The 27534-nt window shown below is 46.3% G+C and overlaps 1 protein-coding gene across 1 annotated transcript in view; it reads left to right on the top strand.

The window, feature by feature from the left end:
- Positions 1-1431: 1431 nt before the first annotated feature.
- Positions 1432-27534, top strand: part of LOC139230822 (aquaporin-3-like) — a 78133-nt gene continuing 52030 nt past the window's right edge. Inside the window, exon 1 of the mRNA XM_070862473.1 lies at positions 1432-1539. Within this exon, the coding sequence (XP_070718574.1) occupies positions 1432-1539 (108 nt within the window). The remainder of the gene's footprint in view (positions 1540-27534) is intronic.

Below are 27534 nucleotides of genomic sequence, written 5' to 3'. Positions count from 1 at the left end.
ATAAATAGAGGCATAGAGTACAAAAGAAAGGAAGTTACGATGAACCTTTATAAAACACTAGTTTGGCCACAAATTGAGTATCGTGTCCAATTCTGGGCACCGCACTTTAGGAAGGATGTGAAGGCATTAGAGAGGGTGCAGAAAAGATTTACGAGAATAATTCCAGGGATGAGGGACTTCAGTTACGTGGATAGACTGAAAAAGCTGGGTTTGTTCTCCTTAAAGCAGCGAAGGTTGAGAGGATATTTGATAGAGGTGTTCAAAATCATGAGGGGTCTGGACAGAGTAGATAGAGAGAAACTGTTCCCATTGGCGGAAGGGTCGAGAACCAGAGGACACAGATGTAAGGTGATTGGCAGAAGAACCAAAGGCGACGTGAGGACAAACCTCTTTACTCAGCCAGTGGTTATGATTTGGAATGCTCTGCCTGAAAGGGTGGTGGGGGATATTCAATCATGGCTTTCAAAAGGGAATTGGATAAGTACCTGAAGGAAAAATATATGCAGGGGAAGGGGCGGGGGAATGGGACTCGCTGAAGTGCTCTTGCAGAGAGCCGGCACGGGCTCGACGGGTCGGATGACCTCCTGTATTATGATTCTCTGACTCTAAGATTTATTTGTCAGGCGCCAGTGACCGTACCAGTGGGAGGTGCAAATACGCAAAAGTGACCTAAGCTGACTCCCCTTCTGGTTCCCTTTCTTGGGGATAAGCTTATGACCGGGGGATGTGATTTGTCTCTATTACAGCCAATCAGAAACCTGAATTTGTACTGTCTCGACGACTTTTTATGAAAATTGTGGTATTTGGATCACAAATAAAATCACATAGATAGAACTTGGAAATGAAGCTTACCACAGGGGAAATGGAAGATATAAGCCTACGAAAGACTGATGTTGATAGGCTCATTGGGACTTCTGATGTTCTGTTCTTCCATGCTGTGTTTTTATTATTTTAATATATCTCATAACAGTAAAGCGTTCTTTTAAGGGACTGTTCTCGGAATGGTGGAAGTGACCGCTTGTAAACCAGTCTATGTACAAATATTGATGACATAGCTGTGAGATTCATCAATGCTTCGATCTTTGAAAAACAGCTGCTTCCTTTGGAATTACAATTTCAGTCTATAGACCATAAACATAAATACTCTGAAGTCTAGAAAACACTATAGCAACTTGAAAAGATGTGATTGCACTAATATGTTATGAACAAACTGTGTAGTGAAATAAATATTATTTGTCAGTTTGGTTTTATGTTATGTAATTTCCATACCTTCTTGCTTTAAAAACTGAGTTTGTCTGGTGATGCCTCAGGCTGTCCTCAGGACTTTGCGGGAATATAAGGGCATAAGCAGAGCTCCAGTAATTTGCAATTGCACTGAATCAAGGGCTTCAGCAACATTAATCCATCAAAACCTCAATTCTTCAATTCAAAATGGGAAAACAAAAAGCAATAATCAGAAAAATTGAAGATTTATTCAGAATAAGAAATCTGTTGGTAAGACAATGTCTTGCTGAATGTTTAGGAACATTGATTCTTGTGGTAAGTATTTCATTTTAAGTTTTATATCTTACAACTGTCAAGCACTTTATGTACATACATTTGCTAAATATGATTTGATACTGTGCTGTAAAGTAAAAATGCCGATAAATGGAGATTAAAAGGTAATGTAGAAACAATTTTATTGTAGAAAACAATTTTTATTGTGTAACCTGTCTTTATTTCAAATGCCCACAAGCAAGTTTTAATTTGAAAAATGTATGCAGCAACTATTTATTTGTTATGTGAAACACTGAAAAATGTTTAATGTCTCCTTAAAGTTTATGATCAGTTTATGCTTATCATCACTTTCTTACTTCTCCAGATTATTAACAATCTGTTCTTAAAATAAAAATGTTTCTTAAAATTTGATCTCAGCTTTTGCACTATTTAAGTCCCATTATTTGTGAAAAAGTTTATTAAGATTTGGAATAGATTTGAATAGCTTAAAGTCTGTCATTGGGATTGTGATCATTATAATTCAAATTGAAAAGAGATTTGTGTTAAACTGTGTGTGGAAAAATACAAGGCAGCCAGTGAAGGGAGAGCAGATTTTGAATAGCACTTATCTGATTTTTGGTCTTCTGTGTATCTGTAAGACATGCCACCTCAACTGCTTGAGAAAGGTATCAGTAACAAGGTACATTTATTACACAGTTGAACATTTTTGGAAGGTCTTCACAAATATCACCACGTTGTGACTTCCTCTTAAAACCTTGCACTAACATCTTCCTCAGATTATATTTCACCTCATTGAATCCAATCTGAAACACATTTTGTTAAAATAAGTTCAAGGACTATGAAACATCATCTGATACCTTAATGCTTTAAAAGTACGTCTTCAGTTTTCACATATAAATGCAATGTCACTAATGAAAGATTTGGGAAATGTTTAAAATAAAGTAATATTCTCTAGCATTGCAAACAAATTATAATTCTAACTGTATCTGATAACCTGTTTCACAAACCCCCTGTACAAATATTTGTCTTTTAGGGCGGGCAAATCTCTGGGTTAACATGGTCTGAATACTTATTCTATTCATAGTTAGTTGAACTTAAAAAAGAATCATTGTTTCTAACAAATTACCGTTCATTTATTAAATGCGGACCTATTGTAAAAAGTTTCTTTGATGTGATTTGCTCATTTCTCTGACAGCACAGAAGGGGGCCAGCAGCCCATTAAATGTGCTGGCTGTTTGCTGGAGCAATCCAAAACTAATCCCACTCCCCGTTCTCTCACCACAGCCCAAAATCTTCCTCTGCTTCAAATATTTATCCAATTTTTCTTTAAAAAAGATGCAATGGTTTCCACCTCAACCACTCCGTGTGACTAATCATTCCATGCTCCAATAACCTTCAGTGTAAAGAAATATCTTCCAACCTCTCTCCTCACTCTCTTAATGATGATTTTAACTCCTCATCATTGACTCTCCAACCTGAGGAAAAATGAATTTTATTAAATTCCTTCATAATTTAAAAAAACGCTGTTAAATCTCTGGTTCCAGTAGAAATATCTGCTCCAGTAGAAATAGTCTGTCCTGATAACCATTTTTAAAGAACTTTCGCACAGTAGATTCCGAGTGAATGTGAGAGGCCAAGGTAGAGAAGATTATACATTGTCTGTGGAAAGACTAGGCTTGATGGGCTGAAAGTTTCCTTTGCTCATTTCATGTTCTTATGGCGTTTGTCATGTATGTACTTTTGGGATCACTAGCCACTAGATGGCGTCACTGTTGGAGGCCATTGGGCTGCATGCACGTGTGTGCAGCCCAAGTATAAAAGGTCAGCCATTTTGTATATTAGTCACTTTGGGCCTTAATAAAGCAGAGCCAAGGTCATACCTCTTGGAGATAAACAGTACTCAGTCTAACAGTTATTGCATACACAACATTGGCGACAAGGCAACAAGAACCTTTGCATGTAAAAATGAGCACAATTGGATTATTGGAACGATTTGTGGAAGGAGAAGATTGGGCAGACTTTTGTGAGCTGTTTGAGCCAGATCTTCGTGGCCAACAAAATGGAGGAGGTCGGCGACACAGATCGGCAGGGCTGTGTTCTTCACGGTTTGCGGTCCAAAAATGTATGTTCTGATAAAGAATCTATTCCTGCCTGTGAGTCTAACAGAGAAGATGTATGAAGACTTGTGTACACTGGTACAGGACCATCTTAAGCCAGACGAAGGCATCATCATCTCGGGATACAGATTTTACATGCACGTGCCGATTTAAGCAATATAGTTGCAAAGGCTGTCTGAGAGTGGGGCATCTCCAGTGCAAGTGTCCGCAGATGAGCAAGCGTGCTGCGACACACCACGTGGAGGATGATGATCAGACTAGCGCGGATCCAGATAGGCAATCCAAGATACCAGAGGAGAAAGTGTATGGACTGTACTCATTCCTAAGAGCAAACTGATAATGATCAACTGGAAATTTAATGGGGTGCTGGTATCGATGGAACTGGACATGGGGGTGAGTCGATTGATAATGAGCCAGAGGGTGTTCGACAAGCTGTGGGATACTAAGCTGTGAGGCCCAGGCTGAGTCCAATCAACGCCAAGTTGCGCATGTACACCAAAGAACTCATAATGGTGATTGACAGTGCCACAATTAAAGTGTCGTATGACAGTGCGGTTCACGAGTTACCGCTATGGATTGTCCCAGGCAATGGCCCAGCGCTGTTTGGCAGGAACTGGCTTGAAAAAATCAGATGCGATTGGAATGACATCAAGGCGTTGTCGTCAGAGAAAGATACATGTGCCCAAGTACTGAGCAAGTTCCCCTTGCTGTTTGAACCAGGCATCGGCAACTTCACGGGAGTCAAGGTGCAGATCCACGTGGACTCGGATGCAAGACCCGTCCATCATAAAGCTCGGGCAATTCTGTATACGATGAGGGAGAAGGTCGAAATCGATCTGGACAGACATCAGCGTGAAGGGATCATATCACCGGTTGAATTTAATGAATGGGCCAGCCCCATTGTTCCTGTGCTGAAAAGTGATGGCACAGTCAGAATCTGTGGAGACTACAAGGCTACGATCAACAGGGTTTCGAAACTGGATCAGTACCCGTTACTGAAGGCTGGTGACTTGTTTGCAACGCTAGCCGGGAGGAAGTCGTTCACCAAACTGGACTTGACGTCGGCCTACATGACACAGGAGCTGGTCGAGACGTCGAAGAGACTTATGTGCATTAACACGCATAAAGGGCTATTTATTTATCACAGGTACCCTTTTGGAATTCGCTCGGCTGCAGCAATATTTCAGAGGAACATGGAGAGTTCTACTGAAGTCCGTTCCCAGAACCATCATGTTCCAAGATGACATCCTGATCACAGGTCGTGACTCCGAGGAACATCTGAACAACCTGGAAGTGATTCTACATCGTCTGGACAAAGTGGGACTCAGACTGAAACGAAGGGCACCAGAGGTCGAATTCCTGGGGAGGAAAATTGCTGCTGACGCCATCAGGCCCACGGACGCGAAAACTGTTCTGTATCTGTAAAGCATGCACTCCCATGTTCCGCCACCAGGGAGCGCATACCCTGAAGTCCCAAGGGATCCCAGCATCCCTTGGGAGCACTGTATATAAGCCGGCCCCTAAGGCCTGTTCCTCACTCTGGAGTGTCTTAATAAAGACTGAGGTCACTGTTACTTTAACCTCCCTGTGTGCAGTTTCATCTGTGTTAGGAACACAATAACTGGCAACGAGTATACGAATCCAACGCAAAGATGCAGCAAACTGTAGGCATCCTGGAGTAGTTCTCGGAGGGTGAGGACTGGGAAGTCTATGTCGAACGGTTAGACCAATACTTTGTAGCCAACGAGCTGGACGGAGAAGGAAGCGCTGCAAAAAGGAGAGCAGTCATCCTCACAGTCTGCGGGGCACCGACCTACAGCCTCATGAAGAATCTTCTGGCTCCGGTGAAACTCACAGATAAGTTGTATGAGGAGCTGTGTACACTGGTTCGGGAGCATCTTAACCCGAGGGAGAGCGTGCTGATGGCGAGGTATCGGTTCTACACGTGCCAGCGATCTGAAGGTCAGGAAGTGGCGAGCTATGTCGCCGAGCTAAGGCGACTTGCAGGACAATGTGAATTTGATGGCTACCTGGAGCAGATGCTCAGAGACTTTTTTATACTGGACATTGGCCAAGAGACCACTCTACGAAAACTTTTGACTGTAGAGACACCGGCCCTCAGTAAGGCCATTGCGATAGCACAGACGTTTATGTCCACCAGTGATAACACCAAACAAATCTCTCAGCACACAAGTGCTAGCAATGTTCATAAATTAACTGGAATTGTGTTTGCGAGCAGAAATGTACAGGGCAGAAACCACAAGTCTGCAACTGCCAGCTGACTCAGAGTCCGCAACAAAGGATGAATGCAAGGCAATTCACACCTTGTTGGCGTTGTGGAGGCTTCCATTCAGCCTATTTTTGCCACTTCAAAGGGTATGTTTGCAAGAGCTGTGGAACAATGGGGCACCTCCAACAAGCTTGCAGACGAACTGCAAGTTCTGCAAAACCTGCTAACCACCACGTGACAGAGGAAGATCGGTCCATGGTGAATCAAAGCAATTTCGAGCCTCAGAGAGAGGAGACAGATGCTGAAGTACATGGGGTGCACATATTTTTGACGAAATGTCCACCTATAATGCTAAATGTAAAATTGAATGGCTTACCCGTAGCCATGGAACTGGATACTGGCGCTAGCCAATCCATCATGAGTAAAAAGATGTTTGAGAGACTGTGGTGCAACAGGGCACTCAGACCAGCCCTGAGCCCCATCCACATGAAACTGAGAACGTACACCAAAGAGCTCATCACTGTCCTGGGCAGCACCATGGTCAAGGTCACCTACGAGGGCACGGTGCACGAACTGCCACTCTGGATTGGCCCGGGCGATGGCCCCACACCGTTTGGAAGGAGCTGGCTGGGCAAAATCCGTTGGAACTAGGATGACATCCGAGCGCTATCACATGTCGATGAGGCCTCATATACCCAGGTTCTTAACAAATTTCCTTCCCTTTTTGAGCCAGGCATTGGAAACTTTTCCGGGGCGAAGGTGCGGATCCACCTGGTCCCAGAGGCATGACCCATTCACCACAAGGCGTGAGCGGTACCTCACATGATGAGGGAGAGAGTGGAAATCGAGCTGGACAGGCTGCAATGCGAGGGCATCATCTCCCCAGTGGAATTCAGCAAGTGGGCCAACCCGATTGTTCCAGTACTCAAAAGTGATGGCACGGTCAGGATTTGCAGCGATTATAAAGTAACTATTAATCCTTTCTCGCTACAGGACCAATACCCACTACCTAAGGCAGATGACCTATTTGCGATGCTGGCAGGAGGCAAGACATTCACCAAGCTCGACCGGACCTTGGGCCTATATGACACAGGAGCTGGAGGAGTCTTCGAAGGGCCTCACCTGCATCAACACGCACAAGGGACTGTTCATCTACAACAGATGCCCATTTGGAATTCGGTCGGCTGCAGCGATCTTCCAGAGAAACATGGAGAGCCTACTCAAGTCGGTACCACGCCCGGTGTTTTTCAGGACGAAATATTGGTCACGGGTCGGGACACCGCCAAGCACCTACAAAACCTGGAGGAGGTCCTCAAGCGACTGGATCGCATAGGGCTGCGGCTGAAGAGGTTGAAATGCGTCTTCATGGCAACAGAAGTGGAGTTTTTGGGGAGAAAGATCGCGGCGGGTGGCATTCAGCCCACAGACGCCAAGACAGAGGCGATCAGGAACGTGCCCAGACCACAGAATGTCACGGAGCTGCGGTCGTTCCTGGGACTCCTCAACTATTTTGGTAACTTCCTACCGGGGTTAAGCACCCTCTTAGAGCTCCTACATGTGTTATTGCGTAAAGGTGAGAACTGGGTATGGGAAAAAAAAACAAGTAATTGCTTTTGAGAAAGCCAGAAACATTTTATGCTCCAACAAGCTGCTTGTATTGTATAACCCATGTAAAAGACTTGTGCTAGCATGTGATGCGTCGTTGTATGGAGTCGGGTGTGTATTACAACAAGCTAACGATGCGGGGAAGTTGCAACCTGTCGCCTATTCCTCCAGGAGCTTGTCTAAGGCCGAGAGGGCCTACAGCATGATTGAGAAAGAGGCATTAGCGTGTGTGTTCGGGGTAAAGAAAATGCATCAGTACCTGTTTGGCCTCAAATTTGAGCTGGAAACCGATCATAAGCCCCTCATATCCCTGTTCGCTGAAAACAAGGGGATAAATACTAATGCCTCAGCCCGCATACAAAGGTGGGCACTTGCGCTATCAGCGTATAACTATACCATCCACCACAAGCCAGGCACCGAGAACTGTGCGGATGCTCTCAGTCGGCTACCATTGCCCACCACGGGGGTGGAAATGGCACAGCCTGCAAACTTGTTGATGGTGGCGCAGCCCGCAGACTTGTTGATGGTCATGGAAGCATTTGAAAATGATAAATCACCTGTCACGGCCCGCCAGATTTGGACTTGGACAAGCCAAGATCCTCTGCTGTCCCGAGTAAAAAACTGTGTACTGCATGGGAGCTGGGCCAGCATCCCCATTGAAATGCAAGAGCTAATCAAGCCATTCCAGCGGCGAAAGGACGAGCTGTTCATTCAGGCAGACTGCCTGTTGTGGGGTAACCGCGTAGTGTACCCAGAAAGGGCAGGGACACGTTCATCTCGGATCTCCACAGTACACACCCGGATATAGTAATGTTGAAAGCGATAGCCAGATCCCACGTGTGGTGGCCCGGTATCGACTCTGACTTAGAGTCCTGTGTACGGCAATGCCGCGTGTGTGCTCAGTTGAGCAACGCGCCCAGAGAGGCACCACTAAGTATGTGGTCCTGGCCCTCCAGACCATGGTCAAGGATCCATGTCGACTATGCGGGCCCATTTCTCAGTAAAATGTTCCTGGTGGTGGTGGATGCTTTTTCAAAATGGATTAAATGTGAAATAATGTCGGGAAGCACCGCCACCATCAGCATTGAAAGCCTGAGGGCCATGTTTGCCACCCAAGGCCTGCCTGACATACTGGTCAGTGACAACGGGCCATATTTCACCAATGCCGAATTTAAAGAACCCGCAATGGGATCAAAAATGTCACCTCGGCCCCATTTAAACCAGCTTCCAATGGGCAGGCAAAGCGGGCAGTGCAATCAAACAGAGCCTTAAACGAGTCACAGAAGGCTCACTCCAAACCCGCCTGTCCCGAGTACTGCTCAGCTACCGCATGAGACACCACTCGCTCACAGGGGTGCCCCCGGCTGAGCTACTCATGAAAAGGACACTTAAAACCAGACTCTCGCTGGTTCACCCCAACCTGCATGATCAGGTAGAGAGCAGGCGGTCGCAACAAAATGTAAACGATGGTCGCGCCACTGTGTCACGGGAAATTGATCTGAATGACCCTGTGTATGTGCTAAACTATGGACATGGTCCCAAGTGGATCGCGGGCACGGTGATAGCTAAAGAAGGGAGTAGGGTGTTTGTAGTCAAACTAGACAATGGACAAATTTGCAGAAAGCACCTGGACCAAACGAGGCTGCAGTTCACAGACTGCCCTGAACAACCCACAGCAGACACCACCTTTTTCGAGCCCACAACACAGACCCAAAGGATCAACGACACCACTCCAGACCAGGAAATTGAACCCATCATGTCCAACAGCCCAGCAAGGCCAGGCTCACCTAGCAGCCCTGCAGGGCCAACAATACGCCAGCCCAACGAGGGCACAGCCAACACACCAGAACAGACATTTGTACCGAGACGGTCCACCAGGGAAAGAAAAGCTCCCGACCGCCTCACCTTGTAAATAGTTTTCACTTTGACTTTGGGGGGGAGACATGTTGTGTATCTGTAAAGCATGCACTCCCATGTTCCGTCACCAGGGAGCGCATCCCCTGAAGTCCCAAGGGATCCCAGCATCTCTTGGGAGCACTCTATATAAGCCTGTTCCTCACTCTGGAGTGTCTTAATAAAGACTGAGGTCACTGTTACTTTAACCTCCCTGTGTGCAGCCTCATCTGTGTTAGGACCACAATAAATACCAAGGCCATCAATAATGCACCCAAGCCGTAGAATGTGACGGAGCTGCATTCGTTCCTGGGTCTACTCAACTACTTCGGCAATATCCTACTTAAATTGAGCGCCTTATTAGAACCACTGCACATGTTGCTAAGAAAAGGCGACAACTGGGTGTGGGGTGCGTCTCAAGACAGAGCTTTTGAGAAAGCCACTAATCTGCTTTGCTCTAACAAGCTGCTGGTACTTTATGACCCCTGGGTGATGTGTAATGAGAAAGGACTAATTAACAATCTTGTTGTGCATGGCCCCTTGGGGAAAAGTGACCATAATATGGTAAAATTCTTTATTAAGATGGAGAGTGACACAGTTAATTCAGAGACTAGGTCCTTAACTTGGGGAAAGGTAACTTCGATGGTATGAGATGTGACCTGACTAGAATAGACTGGCGAGTGATACTTAAAAGGTTGACGGTGGATAGGCAATGGCAAACATTTAAAGATCACATGGATGAACTTCAACAATTGTACATCCCTGTCTGGAGTAAAAATAAAACGGGGAAGGTGGCTCAACCATGGCTAACAAGGGGATTTAAGGATCGTGTTAAATCCAAGGAAGATGCATGTAAATTGGCCAGAAAAAGCAGCAAACCTGAGGACTGGGAGAATGTTGTAATATAGCAGAGGAGGACAAATGGTTTAATTAGGAGGGGAACAATAGAGTATGAGAGGAAGCTTGCTGGGAACATAAAAACTGACTGCAAAAGCTTCTATAGATATGTGAAGAGAAAAAGATTAGTGAAAACAAAAGTAGGTCCCTTGCAGTCAGATTCAGGTGAATTTATAATGGGGGAACAAAGAAATGGCGGACCAGTTAAACAAATACTTTGGTTCTGTTTTCACGAAGGAAGACACAACTAACCTTCCGGAAATACTAGGGGACCAAGAGTCTAGTGAGAAAGAGGAACTGAAGGGTATCCTTATAAAGCGGAAAATTGTGTAGGGGAAATTGATGAGATTGAATGCCGATAAATAGCCGGGGCCTGATAGTCTGCATCCCAGAGTATTAAGGAAGTGGCCATAAAAATAGTGGATGCATTGGTGATCATTTTCCAACAGTCTATCGACTCTGGATCAGTTCCTATGAACTGGAGGGTAGCTAATATAACACCACTTTTTAAAAAAGGAGGGAGAGGGAAAACGGGTAATTATAGACTGGTTAGCCTGACATCAGTAGTGGGGAAAATGTTGGAATCAATTATTAAAGATGAAATAGCAGCACATTTGGAAAGCAGTGACAGGATCGGTCCAAGTCAGCATGGATTTATGAAAGGGAAATCATGCTTGACAAATCTTCTGGTATTTTTTGAGGATGCAACTAGTAGAGTGGACAAGGGAGAACCAGTGGATGTGGTGTATTTGGACTTTCAAAAGGCTTTTGACAAGGTCCCACACAAGAGATTGGTGTGCAAAATTAAAGCACATGGTATTAGGGGTAATGTACTGACGTGGATAGAGAATTGGTTGGCAGACAGGAAGCAGAGAGTCGGGATAAACGGGTCCTTTTCCGAATGGCAGGCAGTGACCAGTGGAGTACCGCAGGGCTCAGTGCTGGAACCCCAGCTCTTTACAATATACATTAATAATTTAGATGAAGGAATTGAGTGTAACATCTCCAAGTTTGCGGATGACACTAAGCTGGGTGGCGGTGTAAGCTGCGAGGAGGATGCTAAAAGGCTACAGGATGACTTGAACAGGTTAAGTGAGTGGGCAAATGCATGGCAGATGCAGTATAATGTGGATAAATGTGAGGTTATCCACTTTGGGGGCAAAAACACGAAGGCAGAATATTATCTGAATGGCAGCAGATTAGGAAAGGGGGAGGTGCAACGAGACCTAGGTGTCATGGTTCATCAGTCATTGAAAGTTGCCATGTAGGTACAGCGGGCAGTGAAGAAGAAAAATGGTATGTTGGCCTTCATAGCTAGGGGATTTGAGTATAGGAGCAGGGAGGTCTTACTGCAGTTGTACAGGGCCTTGGTGAGGCCTCACCTGGAATATTGTGTTCAGTTTTGGTCTCCTAATCTGAGGAAGGACGTTCTTGCTATTGAGCGAGTGCAGCGAGGGTTCACCAGACTGATTCCCGGGATGGCGGGACTGACATATGAGGAGAGACTGGATCAACTGGGCCTTTATACACTGGAGCTGAGAAGGATGAGAGGGGATCTCATAGAAACTTGCAAGATTCTGACGGGACTGGACAGGTTAGATGCGGGAAGAATGTTCCCGATGATGGGGAAGTCCAGAACCAGGGGACACTGTCTTAGGATAAGGGGTAGGCTATTTAGGACTGAGATGAGGAGAAACTTCTTCACTCAGAGAGTTGTTAACCTGTGGAATTCCCTACTGTAGAGAGTTGTTGATGCCAGTTCATTGGATATATTCAAGAGGGAGTTAGATATGGCTAAAGGGATCAAGGGGATGGAGAGAAAGCAGGAAAGAGGTATTGAGGTAATGATCAGCCATGATCTTATTGAATGGTGGTGAAGACTTGAAGGGCCAAATGACCTACTCCTGCACCTATTTTCTATGTTTCTATATTTCTATGTAAACATTTAGTATTGGCCTGAGATGCTTCATCATATGGAATTGATTGCCTACTCCAACAAGCTAATGAGTCGGGTAAACTTCATCCAGCCGCGTATGCTTCAAAAAGTTTGTCTAAAGCAGAAAGAGCCTACAACATGGTAGAGAAAGAAGCACTAGCCTGTGTGTAGTGGGTTTAAAAGATGCATCAGTACCTGTTTGGTCTTCGGTTTGAATTGGAGACAGATCATAAGCCGCTCATTTCAGTGTTCTCTGAAAACAAAGGTATCAATACCAATGCTTCAACCTGCATCCAGAGGTGGGCGCTGACATTATCCACTTATGATTATGTCATTCGCCATAGACCTGGCACCGAGAATTGTGCCAATGCTTTGAGCCGTCTGCCGTTGCCCACACCGGAAGTGGAAACGCCACAACCGGCGGACCTATTATTAGTTATGGATGCTTTTGAGAGTGAAGGAACTCCTGTCACAGCTCAACAAGTGAAGATCTGGACCAGTCAGGACCCGATTTTATTAGTGGTGAAGAGTTGCATCCTCAAAGGTGATTGGTCTGCCATACCCAAGCAAATGTGCAAGGAGACCAAACCTTACATTTGTCGCATAGTGTGAGGCAATCGTGTTGTTATGCCCTAGAAAGTGAGAGAGAAATTTGTACATTTGCTTCATAGTACACATCCCGGCATTGTAATGATGAAAGCCATCGCCAGGTCTCATGTATGGTGGCCGGGAATTGACTCTGAGCTGGAATCATGTGTGCATCAGTGCAACACTTGCATGCAGCTCAGCAAAGCACCAGCGGAACCACCGCTGAGTCTGTGGTCATGGCCGTCCAAACCATGGTCCAGGATCCACATAGACTTTGCAGGTCCCTTCCTGGGGAAGATGTTTTTAGTTGTGGTGGATGCATATTCGAAATGGATAGAGTGTATAATCACGTCATCTAGCATATCTACAGCTACCATTGAGAGAATCTCTGTGTCATGTTCACGACACTTGGTCTGCCTGACATCGTTGGTAGCGACAACGGATCGTGTTTCACCAGTCAGGAGTTGCAAGAGTTCATGAAACTCAATGGTATCAAACATGTATGGTCAGCACCGTTCAAACCTGCATCCAATGGGCAAGCAGAACGTGCTGTCCAAATCATAAAGCAGGGTATAAAGCGAGTAACCCAAGGGTCACTGCAGACCCGCTTGTCATGCATACTGCTGAGTTACAGGCCACGGCCACGACCACAGACTCAGTGGTGCTTCCACTGGTGTTTTGCTGAGCTGCATGCAAGTGTTGCACTGATGCACACATGCTTACCGGGGTCTCGCCTGCTGAACTAATGATGAAGAGAGGTCTTCAGACCAAGCTATCTCTTGTACACCCTGACTTGAATAATCATGTTGAATATAGAAGACAAAGTCAGCAAGGGTATCAAGGAGGTGGCCTTGGAAATAGTGGATGCGTTGACAGTCATTTTCCAACATTCCATTGACTCTGGATCAGTTCCTATGGAGTGGAGGGTAGCCAATGTAACCCCACTTTTTAAAAAAGGAGGGAGAGAGAAAACAGGGAATTATAGACCGGTCAGTCTGACATCGGTAGTGGGTAAAATGATGGAATCAATTATTAAGGATGTCATAGCAGTGCATTTGGAAAGAGGTGACATGATAGGTCCAAGTCAGCATGGATTTGTGAAAGGGAAATCATGCTTGACAAATCTTCTGGAATTTTTTGAGGATGTTTCCAGTAGAGTGGATAAGGGAGAACCAGTTGATGTGGTATATTTGGACTTTCAGAAGGCGTTCGACAAGGTCCCACACAAGAGATTGATGTGCAAAGTTAGAGCACATGGGATTGGGGGTAGTGTACTGACATGGATTGAGAACTGGTTGTCAGACAGGAAGCAAAGAGTAGGAGTAAATGGGTACTTTTCAGAATGGCAGGCAGTGACTAGTGGGGTACCGCAAGGTTCTGTGCTGGGGCCCCAGCTGTTTACACTGTACATTAATGATTTAGATGAGGGGATTAAATGTAGTATCTCCAAATTTGCGGATGACACTAAGTTGGGTGGCAGTGTGAGCTGCGAGGAGGATGCTGTGAGGCTGCAGAGCGACTTGGATAGGTTAGGTGAGTGGGCAAATGCATGGCAGATGAAGTATAATGTGGATAAATGTGAGGTTATCCACTTTGGTGGTAAAAACAGAGAGACAGACTATTATCTGAATGGTGACAGATTAGGAAAAGGGGAGGTGCAAAGAGACCTGGGTGTCATGGTACATCAGTCATTGAAGGTTGGCATGCAGGTGCAGCAGGCGGTTAAGAAAGCAAATGGCATGTTGGCCTTCATAGCAAGGGGATTTGAGTACAGGGGCAGGGAGGTGTTGCTACAGTTGTACAGGGCATTGGTGAGGCCACACCTGGAGTATTGTGTACAGTTTTGGTCTCCTAACCTGAGGAAGGACATTCTTGCTATTGAGGGAGTGCAGCGAAGGTTCACCAGACTGATTCCCGGGATGGCGGGACTGACCTATCAAGAAAGACTGGATCAACTGGGCTTGTATTCACTGGAGTTCAGAAGAATGAGAGGGGACCTCATAGAAACATTTAAAATTCTGACGGGGTTAGACAGGTTAGATGCAGGAAGAATGTTCCCAATGTTGGGGAAGTCCAGAACCAGAGGTCACAGTCTAAGGATAAGGGGTAAGCCATTTAGGACCGAGATGCGGAGGAACTTCTTCACCCAGAGAGTGGTGAACCTGTGGAATTCTCTACCACAGAAAGTTGTTGAGGCCAATTCACTAAATATATTCAAAAAGGAGTTAGATGAGGTCCTTACTACTAGGGGGATCAAGGGGTATGGCGAGAAAGCAGGAATGGGGTACTGAAGTTGAATGTTCAGCCATGAACTCATTGAATGGCGGTGCAGGCTAGAAGGGCCGAATGGCCTACTCCCGCACCTATTTTCTATGTTTCTATGTTTCTATCATAATCATGCAGCTGTGTCACGCGATGTTTCTGTAAATGATCCTGTATATGTTCTGAATTATTGTCAGGATCCCAAGTGGATCGCTGGTACTGTCATGGCCAAGGAGGGCAACAGAGTATTTATTGTCAAGCTCAAAAATGGGCAAACGTGCAGGAAACATATGGATCAGACAAAGCTTTGGCACACAGACAAACCGAAACAGTCGGAGGAAGAGACAATTGACGACCAACCAACCTACCCCTAGTCATCAGTGGACTCAGTGGTCATCAGTGAATCGGGACTTTCATTCACTGTCATGTTCAATGAAAATGGACTTTCAATCCCTGACATGGCCATTGCCACTCCCACGAGGTCAGCCACCCAGCCACCAGTCACAACAGACTCTGAACACTCACCCAAGGCTGGAGTTGAACTGAGACGGTCAACCCAGGAGCGTAAACCACCGGACCGTCTCAATTTGTAAAAAACTGTGTTAATATCTCAGAGGGGAGTAATGTCATGTATGTACTTTTTGGATCACTAGCCACTAGATGGCGTCACTGTTGGAGGCCATTGGGCTGCACGCACGTGTGTGCAGCCCAAGTATAAAAGGTCAGCCATTTTGTGTATTAGTCACTTTGGGCCTTAATAAAGCAGAGCCAAGGTCATACCTCTTGGAGTTAAACAGTACTCAGTCTAACAGTTATTGCATACACAATAGCATTAATAATGCAGGTCTAGGCACCGCAGCTATGGAATTGCTGCTCTTCAGACGCTATGTGCACCGGCAGTGCACTGAGCTTAAATAATGCCATCATGCAAAGTCAGCTCGTTAACACTCCTGACAAACAGCACTTGATGTGCTGGCATGTCACCATGTAAGGCAATTTCAAATCGGATGCAGCAGATCTTACAAATGCTTCTGAACAGATGGGTAAATCACTGGAGCAAGGCACTGAAATGTAACTATTCCACTCAATGAAGCAACTTTAGAGCTAATGCAGAAATCCTGGAAAGAAACTTTCCGCAGCTAAAGGTTGCACTTCTACTTCTAGATATTGCCTCATTAATGCAAAGCAGCCTGCTCCCACACCAACCTATAGTTTAAAAAAAATTTGTTCATGGGATGTGGGCGTCACTGGTAAGGCCAGCATTTATTGCCCATCCCTAATTGCCCCTGAGCCGCATTCTTGAACCGCTGCAGTCCGTATGGTGAAGGTACTCTCACAGTACTGTTGGGGAGGGAGTTCCAGGATTTTGGCCCAGCGATGATGAAGGAATGGGTGGACCAAATCAGGGATGGTGTGTAACTTGGAGGGGAACTTGCAGGTGATAGTGTTCCCATGTGCCTGCTGCCTTGGTCCTTCAAGGTGGTAGAGGTCATAGGTTTGGGAGGTGTTGCCGAAGATGCCTTGGTGAGTTGCTGCAGTGCATCTTGTACATGGTACACACTGCAGCCATGGTGCGCCGGTGGTGGAGGGAGTGAATGTTTAAGGTCGGGCATGGGTTGCCAATCAAGAAGGCTACTTTATCCTGGATGGTGTCGAGTTTCTTGTGTTGTTGGAGCTGCACTCATCCATGCAAGTGGAGAATATTCCATCACACTCCTGACTTGTGTCTTGTAGATGGTGGAAAGGCTTTGGGAAGTCAGGAGGTGAGACACGCACCACAGAATACCCAGCCTCTGACCTGCCCTTGTCACCACAGTATTTATGTGTCTGGTCCAGTTAAGTTTCTGGTCAATGGTGACCCCCAGGATGCTGATGGTAGGGGATTCGGCGATAGTAATGCTGTTGAATATCAAGGGGCGGTGGTTAGGCTCTCGCTTGTCGGAGATAGTCATTGCCTGGCACTTGTGTGGCACAAATATTACTTGCAACTTATCAGCCCAAGCTTGAATGTCGTCCAGGTCTTGTTGCATGTGGGCATAGACTGCTTCATTATCTGAGGGGTTGCAAATGGAACTGATCCCTGTACAATCATCAGCGACCATCATGCTGGGTGAATGCCCAGCAGCATGGCCAATAGCAGGGACTGGGATGATGATGCAGATGTCTGTCAAGTTGAAGCCACATCTTTATCTCCATGGCCTCACTTGTCCTTACAAATGTCAACATTTTTCTATTACTCTGACTCCAGTCCATTGTGTAACCCCTCCCTTTACCCCGCTATTGCAGCCGCCTTGTCCCCATGCTCTACAATTCTCTCCCTTAACGATTCCACCTCTGTACTTCCCTCTTCTCCTTTAAGACAGACTTTAAAACCCACCTCTTTAACAAAGTTTTTGGTTATCCCTCTCCTTATATCTCCTTCTTCAGCCCAGCGTCCACCCTTTCCTTACATCTCTGTGAAATGTCGTGAGATGTTTTTCTACATTAAAGGCATTATAAATGCAAGTTGTTGTCATGACAGGCACTATAACATTCCTGTAGAGTGGTCCATAGGTGGCAATAGAGTTACTTGAGTTATGCAAGGCCTTTTTCTGTATTGGAAATAAACTTTAAGGGGCCAACTATTTGTAGCACTCAATGACTCCAAAATGTAAACTTTAAAACAGTACCTGATTCCCCTCAGATGGTTCCACTAAAACGGACGCTGCAGTAGGCAGGTCTAGCCAGCTGGGCTCATTAATGGTGCCTGGTAGGGTAGATTTGTCACAAGCACCAAGACTCTTTCCACTCAGCTGCAGATATCCTTGCAAGTCAATCCCCCAAAGGGAATGGTTGTCCTAGCTGCAGGAAGCTTATGAGTGTTCTCTGTTGGTAACTGCAAGGTTTTGCTGATTAAATTACATCTCTACCTTTGGGCAACATTTTACTCAAAATTAATGGCTATTTTCAGGCAATTTATGGACAGGAGCAGGAAGTGTTTGGACGTGTAGATCAAATGCAAAATTAATGACAAGATTATGTCAACTGCCGTATTTCCTGTTGTTAATCTTAGGAATGTTCAGCGTTAGGAATATAGTGGAATTCCTGGCGTCCAGCTTTGCTAAAATGGCCGAGCAGGATTTAAAATGAAAGTGTAGTATGCAAAATAAGAGTGTTGGAATTTTCTTACAGCTGGGACTACCAGCCACATTATATTGTGACAGGCACGGCTGTCATTTTCCAACTAGCCCACTGAGGTGAGCGACTTTATGGCAGCAGAAATATTAGTATGTTCGTGGTGGCTCTTGGCAAAAGTTTAACCATGGAAGGACCTCCGAGATCAGAACTGAGAGAGATGGGTAGGGAAAATATCGCCCTGAATCACTTCTAGCGAGAAGCTCGCTGCACAGGAAAGTTTAGGCTCCTAGTTTTGTTGCCAACCTGTACCTGAGCTATCTAGCCTTGGGTGGTGGGTGGAGGTTCATACATGAGACAGTCTGCATTCATAGAAACATAGAAACATAGAAAATAGGTGCAGGAGTAGGCCATTTGGCCCTTCGAGTCTGCACTACCATTCAATGAGTTCATGGCTGAACATGCAACTTCAGTAACCCATTCCTGCTTTCTCGCCATACCCCTTGATCCCCCTCGTAATAAGGACTACATCTAACTCATTTTTGAATATATTTAGTGAATTGGCCTCAACAACTTTCTGTGGTAGAGAATTCCACAGGTTCACCACTCACTGGGTGAAGAAGTTTCTCCTCATCTCGGTCCTAAATGGCTTACCCCTTATCCTTAGACTGTGACCCCTGGTTCTGGACTTCCCCAACATTGGGAACATTCTTCCTGCATCGAACCTGTCTAAACCCATCAGAATTTTAAACGTTTCTATGAGATCCCCTCTCATTCTTCTGAACTCCAGTGAATACAAGCCCAGTTGCTCCAGTCTTTCTTGATATGTCAGTCCCGCCATCCCAGGAATCAGTCTGGTGAACCTTCGCTGCACTCCCTCAATAGCAAGAATGTCCTTCCTCAAGTTAGAAGACCAGAACTGTACACAATACTCCAGGTGTGACCTCACCAAGGCCCTGTACAACCGTAGCAACACCTCCCTGCCCCTGTACTCAAATCCCCTCGCTATGAAGGCCAACATGCCATTTGCTTTCTTAACCGCCTGCTGTACCTGCATGCCAACCTTCAATGACTGATGTACCATGACACCCAGGTCTCGTTGCACCTCCCCTTTTCCTAATCTGTCACCATTCAGATAATAGTCTGTCTCTCTGTTTTTACCACCAAAGTGGATAACCTCACATTTATCCACATTATACTTCATCTGCCATGCATTTGCCTACTCACCTAACCTATCCAAGTCACTCTGCAGCTTCATAGCATCCTCCTCGCAGCTCACACTGCCACCCAACTTAGTGTCATCCGCAAATTTGGAGATACTACATTTAATCCCCTCGTCTAAATCATTAATGTACAATGTAAACAGCTGGGGCCCCAGCACAGAACCTTGCGGTACCCCACTAGTCACTGCCTGCCATTCTGAAAAGTACCCATTTACTCCTACTCTTTGCTTCCTGTCTGACAACCAGTTCTCCATCCATGTCAGCACACTACCCCCAATCCCATGTGCTTTAACTTTGCACATTAATCTCTTGTGTGGGACCTTGTCGAAAGCCTTCTGAAAGTCCAAATATACCACATCAACTGGTTCTCCCTTGTCCACTCTACTGGAAACATCCTCAAAAAATTCCAGAAGATTTGTCAAGCATGATTTCCCTTTCACAAATCCATGCTGACTTGGACCTATCATGTCACCATTTTCCAAATGCACTGCTATGACATCCTTAATAATTGATTCCATCATTTTACCCACTACTGAGGTCAGGCTGACCGGTCTATAATTCCCTGTTTTCTCTCTCCCTTCTTTTTAAAAAAGTGGGATTACATTGGCTACCCTCCACTCGATAGGAACTGATCCAGAGTCTATGGAATGTTGGAAAATGACTGTCAATGCATCCATTATTTCCAAGGCCACCTCCTCAAGTACTCTGGGATGCAGTCCATCAGGCCCTGGGGATTTATCGGCCTTCAATCCTATCCATTTCCCCAACACAATTTCCCGACCAATAAGGATTTCCCTCAGTTCCTCCTCCTTACTAGACCCTCTGACCCCTTTTATATCCGGAAGGTTGTTTGTGTCCTCCTTAGTGAATACCGAACCAAAGTACTTATTCAATTGGTCTGCCATTTCTTTGTTCCCCGTTATGACTTACCCTGATTCTGACTGCAGGGGATCTACGTTTGTCTTTACTAACCTTTTTCTCTTTACATATCTATAGAAACTTTTGCAGTCCGTCTTATTCCATATTGGGTGAACAATATCTTTGTGGATTTTTCAGCACATTGGATTGGAGACTCTTAAGAAGCATGATTCCAAGTTTATTCAGCTACCTTGCTGATCATAAATATAGGAGTCTGGGTTTGCCGCTTTTGCAGAAGATGGAAGTATCATTGGTGTTAAGGGAGTTCCACTTGCCACAAGGATATACCTCTGCCCTTAGCTGATTTTCCAGGGTCAGGGTAATTCTGTGGGATCCCTTGCGGGTAAGCGGGTAAGGTAAAGCGGAAACTCTCAGAAACAGTGGAGACCAAGCACAGCTGGGTTTCTGCTGTTTTCCGGGAGGGGTGAGGGGGTGGGTTGGGGGGAGGGGGGGTGGAGGCTGGTGTGTGGTTCTGTCGGTCTGACACTGGAGTTACCACAGGGAAATGGTGACGCCTTAGTGGAATTTTGGCTCCATGATGTTAATACGCACAATTAGCACCCTCCATACCAGGTATGGGAGTTAGATGCAATTAAATATCAATGCTTCTTCCAAAAGAACACAAGCTTTTAGTCAACTTTGGGGACAGTAAACTAGCTTTAAGAAATCTACTTTAGTAGACCAAGCCAGGGCACTAGTGATGTGCTGGACAAAGTGTTATGTATGTATGTAAACCTCACCAATATGTAAGACTTGCCACCAGGGGGCACACCTGTGGGAGACCTAAGAGTCATCTGTGCAGCCTGGGCAAGCAGGTATAAAAGGTAATCTATCATGCTGCTTCCTCACTCTGGAGTCACATTAAAGAGACTAAGATCACAACAGTTTGAGCTTACAATAAAGTCTTGTGGAGTTATTCTGAACATAACAATTGGCGACAAGTAACAGATCACGAACTTTCATGAGGTAATGGCTGCTGTTGGTATTCTTGAGAGATTTGTTGAGGGTGATGATTGGGAAGCCTTCGTTGAGCATCTCGACCAGTACTTCGTGGCCAATGAACTGGACAAGGCTGAGATGGTGGTCAAGCGCAGGGCGATTCTCTTCACCATATGTGGGTCTTCGATATATGGCCTCCTCAAAAATCTGCTGGCACCGGACAAACCAACGGACAAGACTTACACAGAGTTGTGCATGCTGGTTTGGGAACACCTGAAGCCGAAGGAGAGCATTGTAATGGCCAGGTAACGCTTTTTACACGCACCATCGCTCCAAGGGCCAGAACGTGGCGAGCTTTGTCACCGACCTAAGACGCCTCGCGGGACAGTGCGAATTTGCTGGATCTTTGAGGGAAATTTTGCGGGTCTTTTTTGTGCTTGGAATCGGCCACGAGGTCATTCTTCGCAAATTCCTGTCTGCCGAATCCCTAGATCTGAGCAAGGCCATCATGATAGCCCAGGCTTTCATATCCATGAGCGACAACACGAAACAGATATCTTCACAGAATCAAAGCTCACCGGCAAGTACTGTGCACAAAATAATGTTTTCAGCAGGCAGAACTGTACATGGCAGGGCCTACACGACTGCAGAGGCCAGACCTAGGGTGACTCAGAGTCTGCCGTGGGCGTGAAAGCATATCCATTAACACCATGTTGGCGCTGCGGGGACAGTCATAGAGCCCATCAATGTCGATTTAAGCTCTATGTGTGCAAGGGCTGTGGAACAATGGGGCACCTCCAGCGAATGTGAAAAAGACCTGTGACTCACCACGTGGCAGAGTCAGGAAAGGATGACTGATCCAGCGAGGATCACGCTGAACGAGCAGGAGAGGCAACTCAACCTGAGGATGAAGAGGAAGTATATGGGATACAGACCTTCACTACCAAAAGCCCTCCAATAATATTAAAAGTTAAACTCAACGGCATGCCAGTCTCCATGGAATTGGACACGGGGGCGAGTCAATCAATAATGAGCCAGAAGGCATTCGAGAGGCTGTGGGGCGATAGAGCACTACGACCCAAGCTGACCCCGATTTCAGGCAAAGTTGCGCACCTATACCAAGGAACTGTTGCCAGTTATTGGTAGTGCGGACATAAGAGTATCCCATGAAGGAGTGGTGCACGACTTACCACTGTGGATTGTTTCAGGTGATGGGCCGACGCTGCTTGGTAGAAGGTGGGATGGGGTAGATTCGATGGAACTGGGAAGACCTTTGTGTACCTTCTCCAGCGAACGATGTCTCCCTTGCTCAAAGACTGAACAAGCCCCCACCTTCAGCTGAACCAGGCATTGAAGTGCAGATCCATTTGCAGATCCCCGAGGCACAGTCCACTCATCACGACCACGAGGAGGTAAAGATCAACTGAGCAGTGGTACAGGCGCGGTACCCACCAGCCAAAACCGATGACCTCTTCGCGACGATGGAAGAGACTCCAGGTCGATCAAGCAGAGTGGGACTCTGGCCGAAACGATCCGAATGCGTCTTCCCGACGCCAGAGGCAAAATCCCTGGGGAGGAAGATCGCGGCAGTCGGTATCACGGACACGGACGAGAGTGCATCTAGACCACGAAATGAAAGAGCATCCAGACCACGGGACGAGAGTGCATCCAGACCACAGGATGAGAGAGCGTCCAGACCACGGGATGTCGCCGCAACGAAACAGAGGTATGTGTTGCCCAGCAAGGAAGATGACTGGGCTTGGTGCAAAGGTAAAGGGACGGACGCTGAGATGGCCAAGAACCCACTACGTTCCAATAAGTTGTTTGCACTTTGTAACCCATGTGAGCACTCTTTCGCAGCTAATGATGTATTATCGTATGGGTACAACAAGCCAAAGTAGCGGGCGAACACCAACCGGTCGTATATGTATCCGACAAAGTACTTGTAGCAAGTGATGTGTTATCACAGCCCCAACCGGTTGTACATGTATCCAATAAGTTAACCAAGGCAGTAGCCTGCGTTCACGGGACAAAAGAGATGTACCAAAGAGTGTCCCAATATTTGCTCGAGTCAGACAAGCAGCCAATTTCACAGTTTTTGGAGAGCAGATACTCTATTATCGATGCTTTGTTTCAAATATGTCTAATACTGTCTGTGCACTATAACATGATCTGCCACAGGCCAGGCACTGAGAACAGCGCTGATGCCCTCAGTTGGCTACCGTTGCCCACCACCGGGGTGGAAACGGCACAGCCCGCAGACCTGCTTGTTGTTAGGTTCCGTGTATAACAGCTTGTGAAGGAGACCCTCATGGCCAATCCCCATAAGCAAGGGGTCAACCATAACGGCTCCCCAGTTTAGGACCTGGACCAGCCAGGATCCCACGTTACCGCCTGCTAACGGCGAACCGCTAGATGGGATGTTGCAACTTATCCGTCGCAAAGACGAAATGCTTATCCCATCAGATTTCCCCCTATGGGGCAACCCTGCAATGTTGCAAAGAAAGGCAGGGAGGCTACACACAGTCGGTGGTCCGGGGCTTCCATACCCATGGACCAGGATTCTCGGGGACCACGCAGCCTCCTGCCACTACTGAAAGTCTCAAGACCATATCGGCCATCCTTGGCTTGCCAGACCTTAGATTCAGCGACAATAGTCCGGAGCGGGCTGCCCAAATCATAAAGCCAAGCACCACACGTGTCACGGTAGACTCCCTACAGACCCGGCTATCCCGGGTGCTACGCAGTCACTGGACAGAATCACTCAGAACCGAGCTTTCCGTATGGTATCAGCAGAGAATGCACCATGATTGCACGGCTCCTCCATGCGACATCAGAATGAATGATGTAGACCATGATCATGGCCCAAAATGGGCTGCTAGCACTGTATTAGCCAAAGAGGTGAATGGAGTGTTTGTGATGAAAATGGAGTGTTTGTTGTGAAACCATGTAATGGGCAAACGCAGAAAGCATTTGGCCCAGACCAAACTGTGAACTACAGATAACCAGGAACCATTGTGAAAGGACCTGGCCCCCAGCGACCCACTAACACAATCGACCTCGCTGCCAACCACGAGGATGAACCCACCATGCCCAACAGTCCGATCAGACCAGCCGCGTGGCCGTGCAGCAATGATCTGACCAACTCACCCATGCCAGGACTTCAACTCAGGCGATCAACTTGGGAATGCAGAGCGCCAGATCGCCTCAACTTGTAAATAACTTGTACATAAGACTTTGGGGGGGGGGAGTGATGTTATGTATGTATGTAAACCTCAGACTTGCCACCAGGAGGCACACCAGTGGGAGACCTAAGGGTCACCTATGCACCCTGGGCAAGCAGGTATAAAAGATAATCTACCATGCTGCTTCCTCACTCTGGAGTCACATTAAAGAGATCAAGGTCACAACAGTTTGAGCTTACAATACAGTCTTGTGGAGTTATTCTGAACGTAACACATAGCTTATCCAAACATTGGGAATTTTGGCCTGGGACGTTGGTCCTTCACAGACAGGCTGATGGTGATTTGCAGCCCAGTTTACTTTGATTTTTTTTGTGCATCTGTGCAAACCCACAATTATGACCCCACTCACTCATGTCAAGGCCCTGCAAAAACTGTGGAGCCTTGCAATTTGAGTTCCATAGCTACCAGCCATCTTCCAGTACCTTGTTCAAGTGCCAACTTTTCATGTGTGAACCTAGACAGATAGTGTTGGCATAATATTTGGCTGTTAGCCACATCGCAATCTTGCACAATCCCTTCCATAGAAGTAGTACCATCATGATCTCTATCAAGGCTCTGCTAAGTCCGATAAAGATATTCCTGTGCCCTAGGATAGTACCAAATGTGTCTTTATTTTTCATCCCTATTCATCTATGCCTCTGTTGTTTTTTGTTCTTATAATTACCCCTTGAACTTTATTTTAACTGTATCTTCTCCCCACTCTTGACTTAGTGTCACCTACTTACTATTTCTTCCTTTTTTATTCCTTCAACCTTGGCGGTTCTAATACTAAGGGTCATGGCCACTACCTCGGTTTCTCAATTTAAAAAAGTCTTGTGACTCTGGCATTTCCAGAACTACAAAATCTTTTAATGCTTTAACATCACTGAACCCAACAGGCTGAAGATGCAATATTAACTGACTGTTTCAGAGTCCCCGGAATTACTGGGATTGGGAAGGGAAGTTTGCTGGTGCCCTGGCACCAGGGGCAGGGATGGAATTTGCAGCTATACCATAGAACATATGAAAATGACAGGCCAGGAAAAGACCTACTGGTCTATCCACCCTGTCCCATGCAGTTATGAAGCATTAGAGGACCCTCCTCAATGAATGTGAATGACCCTAATGTTTTTAACTGTCCCTTTTCACAGAAGTAACCTACCTTTATTTATTTTCCTCATTATCATAACTTTAGGTAACAATATCTCTGACTTTGTAGCTACTAGATTCTACCCTTAGTGATCATCGTGTATAAGGAAAGCTTTAATGTTGTCTGTGGAGCACAGCAAGCTATAGTTTAGTACCTGTAGTGGGAGTTATGAGGATTGGACTTTTCGTTGATTACTCGCTTTACACCATTCAAAACTGTGATGTATGTAGCACTCAAATCACTGACTCCACACAGTCTGGTGTTGTGGTAACTGCTGTGACCTTAGTTCTTTATTGTCTGATTCCAGAGTGCCTCTCAGGTGTGGTGGGCAGCCTTTTATACTCTGTCTTGCAGGTACTTTCAGGTCTCCCACCACAGCGCTCTCTGTGGCGCACCATTGTACTTATACATTTAATGTACCTGGACAATACATAACATCTCACTCCCCCCCCCCCAGTTTCAAAAGCCATTGCCGGTGACCTCGGCCTTGTTCGTCCTGGTTGATTTGTGAGTGTGAGTCCATGACCATCCACTTCCCTCTTTTCCCCCATGCAGAGGACCGGTGCACACATGTGGTATTTGCAGTCCTTACATGGGTGATAAAGCACATGAGCATAACCTCCAACAGAAAGCAGGTATACATAGACGGTACATTTGTATGGTACATATAATATGTGGTACAGATGTTATGTCAAAAGGTTGCAGGTACACTGAACAGTTATTTAATCCCAGCTCCTCTGGGTGAGGTACGGTGGTGGTACACAGCCCCCTTTTTGCCCGAGGTAATGGGCTGTGCTGAGACAGGGTATCGCAACTGGTGCGTTGCCTCTGTTCTCATGAAGTAGTTGCCTTAGCAGCCGCTGAACCATTGCATGAATCACCTAAATCTAAAATCGCATTAGCCCGTTGGTAATGTTAGTCATGGGTCCATATTCCTTTTACTTGAACCTCGTGGTATTAACTCTTTTCGTAATTCATATCCATAATTTTAAACACAGTAACCATTCTGCATTAAAATATTAACTCTTATCATAAATTGTAATTCATATCCATTATTTTAAACACAGTAACCATTCAGCATTAAAATATTAATTCTTATCATAAATCCGTCATCCTACATTCACATTGCTCATTTAGACTCGCTCTTGCCTTACAAAAGTCTCTTTGTGGGGACCGCCAACGGTGTAAGGCCCTTTTAAGACTCCTGGGTGCATTTCCCTTTTAAGACGCCATCTTGTGGTTCCCACGAGGCTTGGGCGCCGCCATTTTAGTTGTACTGCTTGCCTTTGTTCTTTGCAGAGCTCTGCTGCCGCCATCTTGAGCTCGCTGGCCTGCCGTTTTGCTCTCTGGAAAAGAAGAAATAACGAAGAAAGAAGGAAAGAAAACAGCCAAAACATGATCTGGCCAAATCCTCTGTTCTGGCTCCTGCATCTGTCCGAGAAATCGCGTTCTCCCGAGTCGTACCTGCCGCCTCCGTAGCCTCCGTTCCTGCCGCTGGTGCCGCCTCTCCTGTGGCCTCTGCTCCTGCTCCAGCACCTGCAGCTGCTCCTGCAGCCGGGTTGAAAAGCTGCTCTTCCAGGTTTGGGGCTGCAGGGTTGCTGTGGCCTTTGGAATTGAGACTGCTGATGAACGGCTTATTTCTTCTCCAGCTCGGCGCTACTCTTTGGGGACCCGGGGGACAGCGGTCTGTGGGGGAGTGAAGAAGTCTTCCCAGCTCCCACAGACCTTTCCCATCCATCTTCTGACGAGAAGCGTCGGCCCATCGCCTGCAATGACCCACAAAGGTAAACCGTGCGTCTCGCCCCCGTGAGATACCTGCACATCCGCTCTGCCGAGAACAGGTATCAGTTCCTTGGTGTAGGTACGCAGCTTTGCCGTGACCGGGACCAGCTTGGGTCGTGCGGCCGGGTTACCCCACAGTTTATCAAAAGTTTCCTGACT

Source organism: Pristiophorus japonicus, chromosome 2, assembly GCF_044704955.1.
Source record: "Pristiophorus japonicus isolate sPriJap1 chromosome 2, sPriJap1.hap1, whole genome shotgun sequence".
Lineage (NCBI taxonomy): Eukaryota > Metazoa > Chordata > Chondrichthyes > Pristiophoridae > Pristiophorus > Pristiophorus japonicus.
This window is presented reverse-complemented; position numbering and strand designations above follow the sequence as displayed.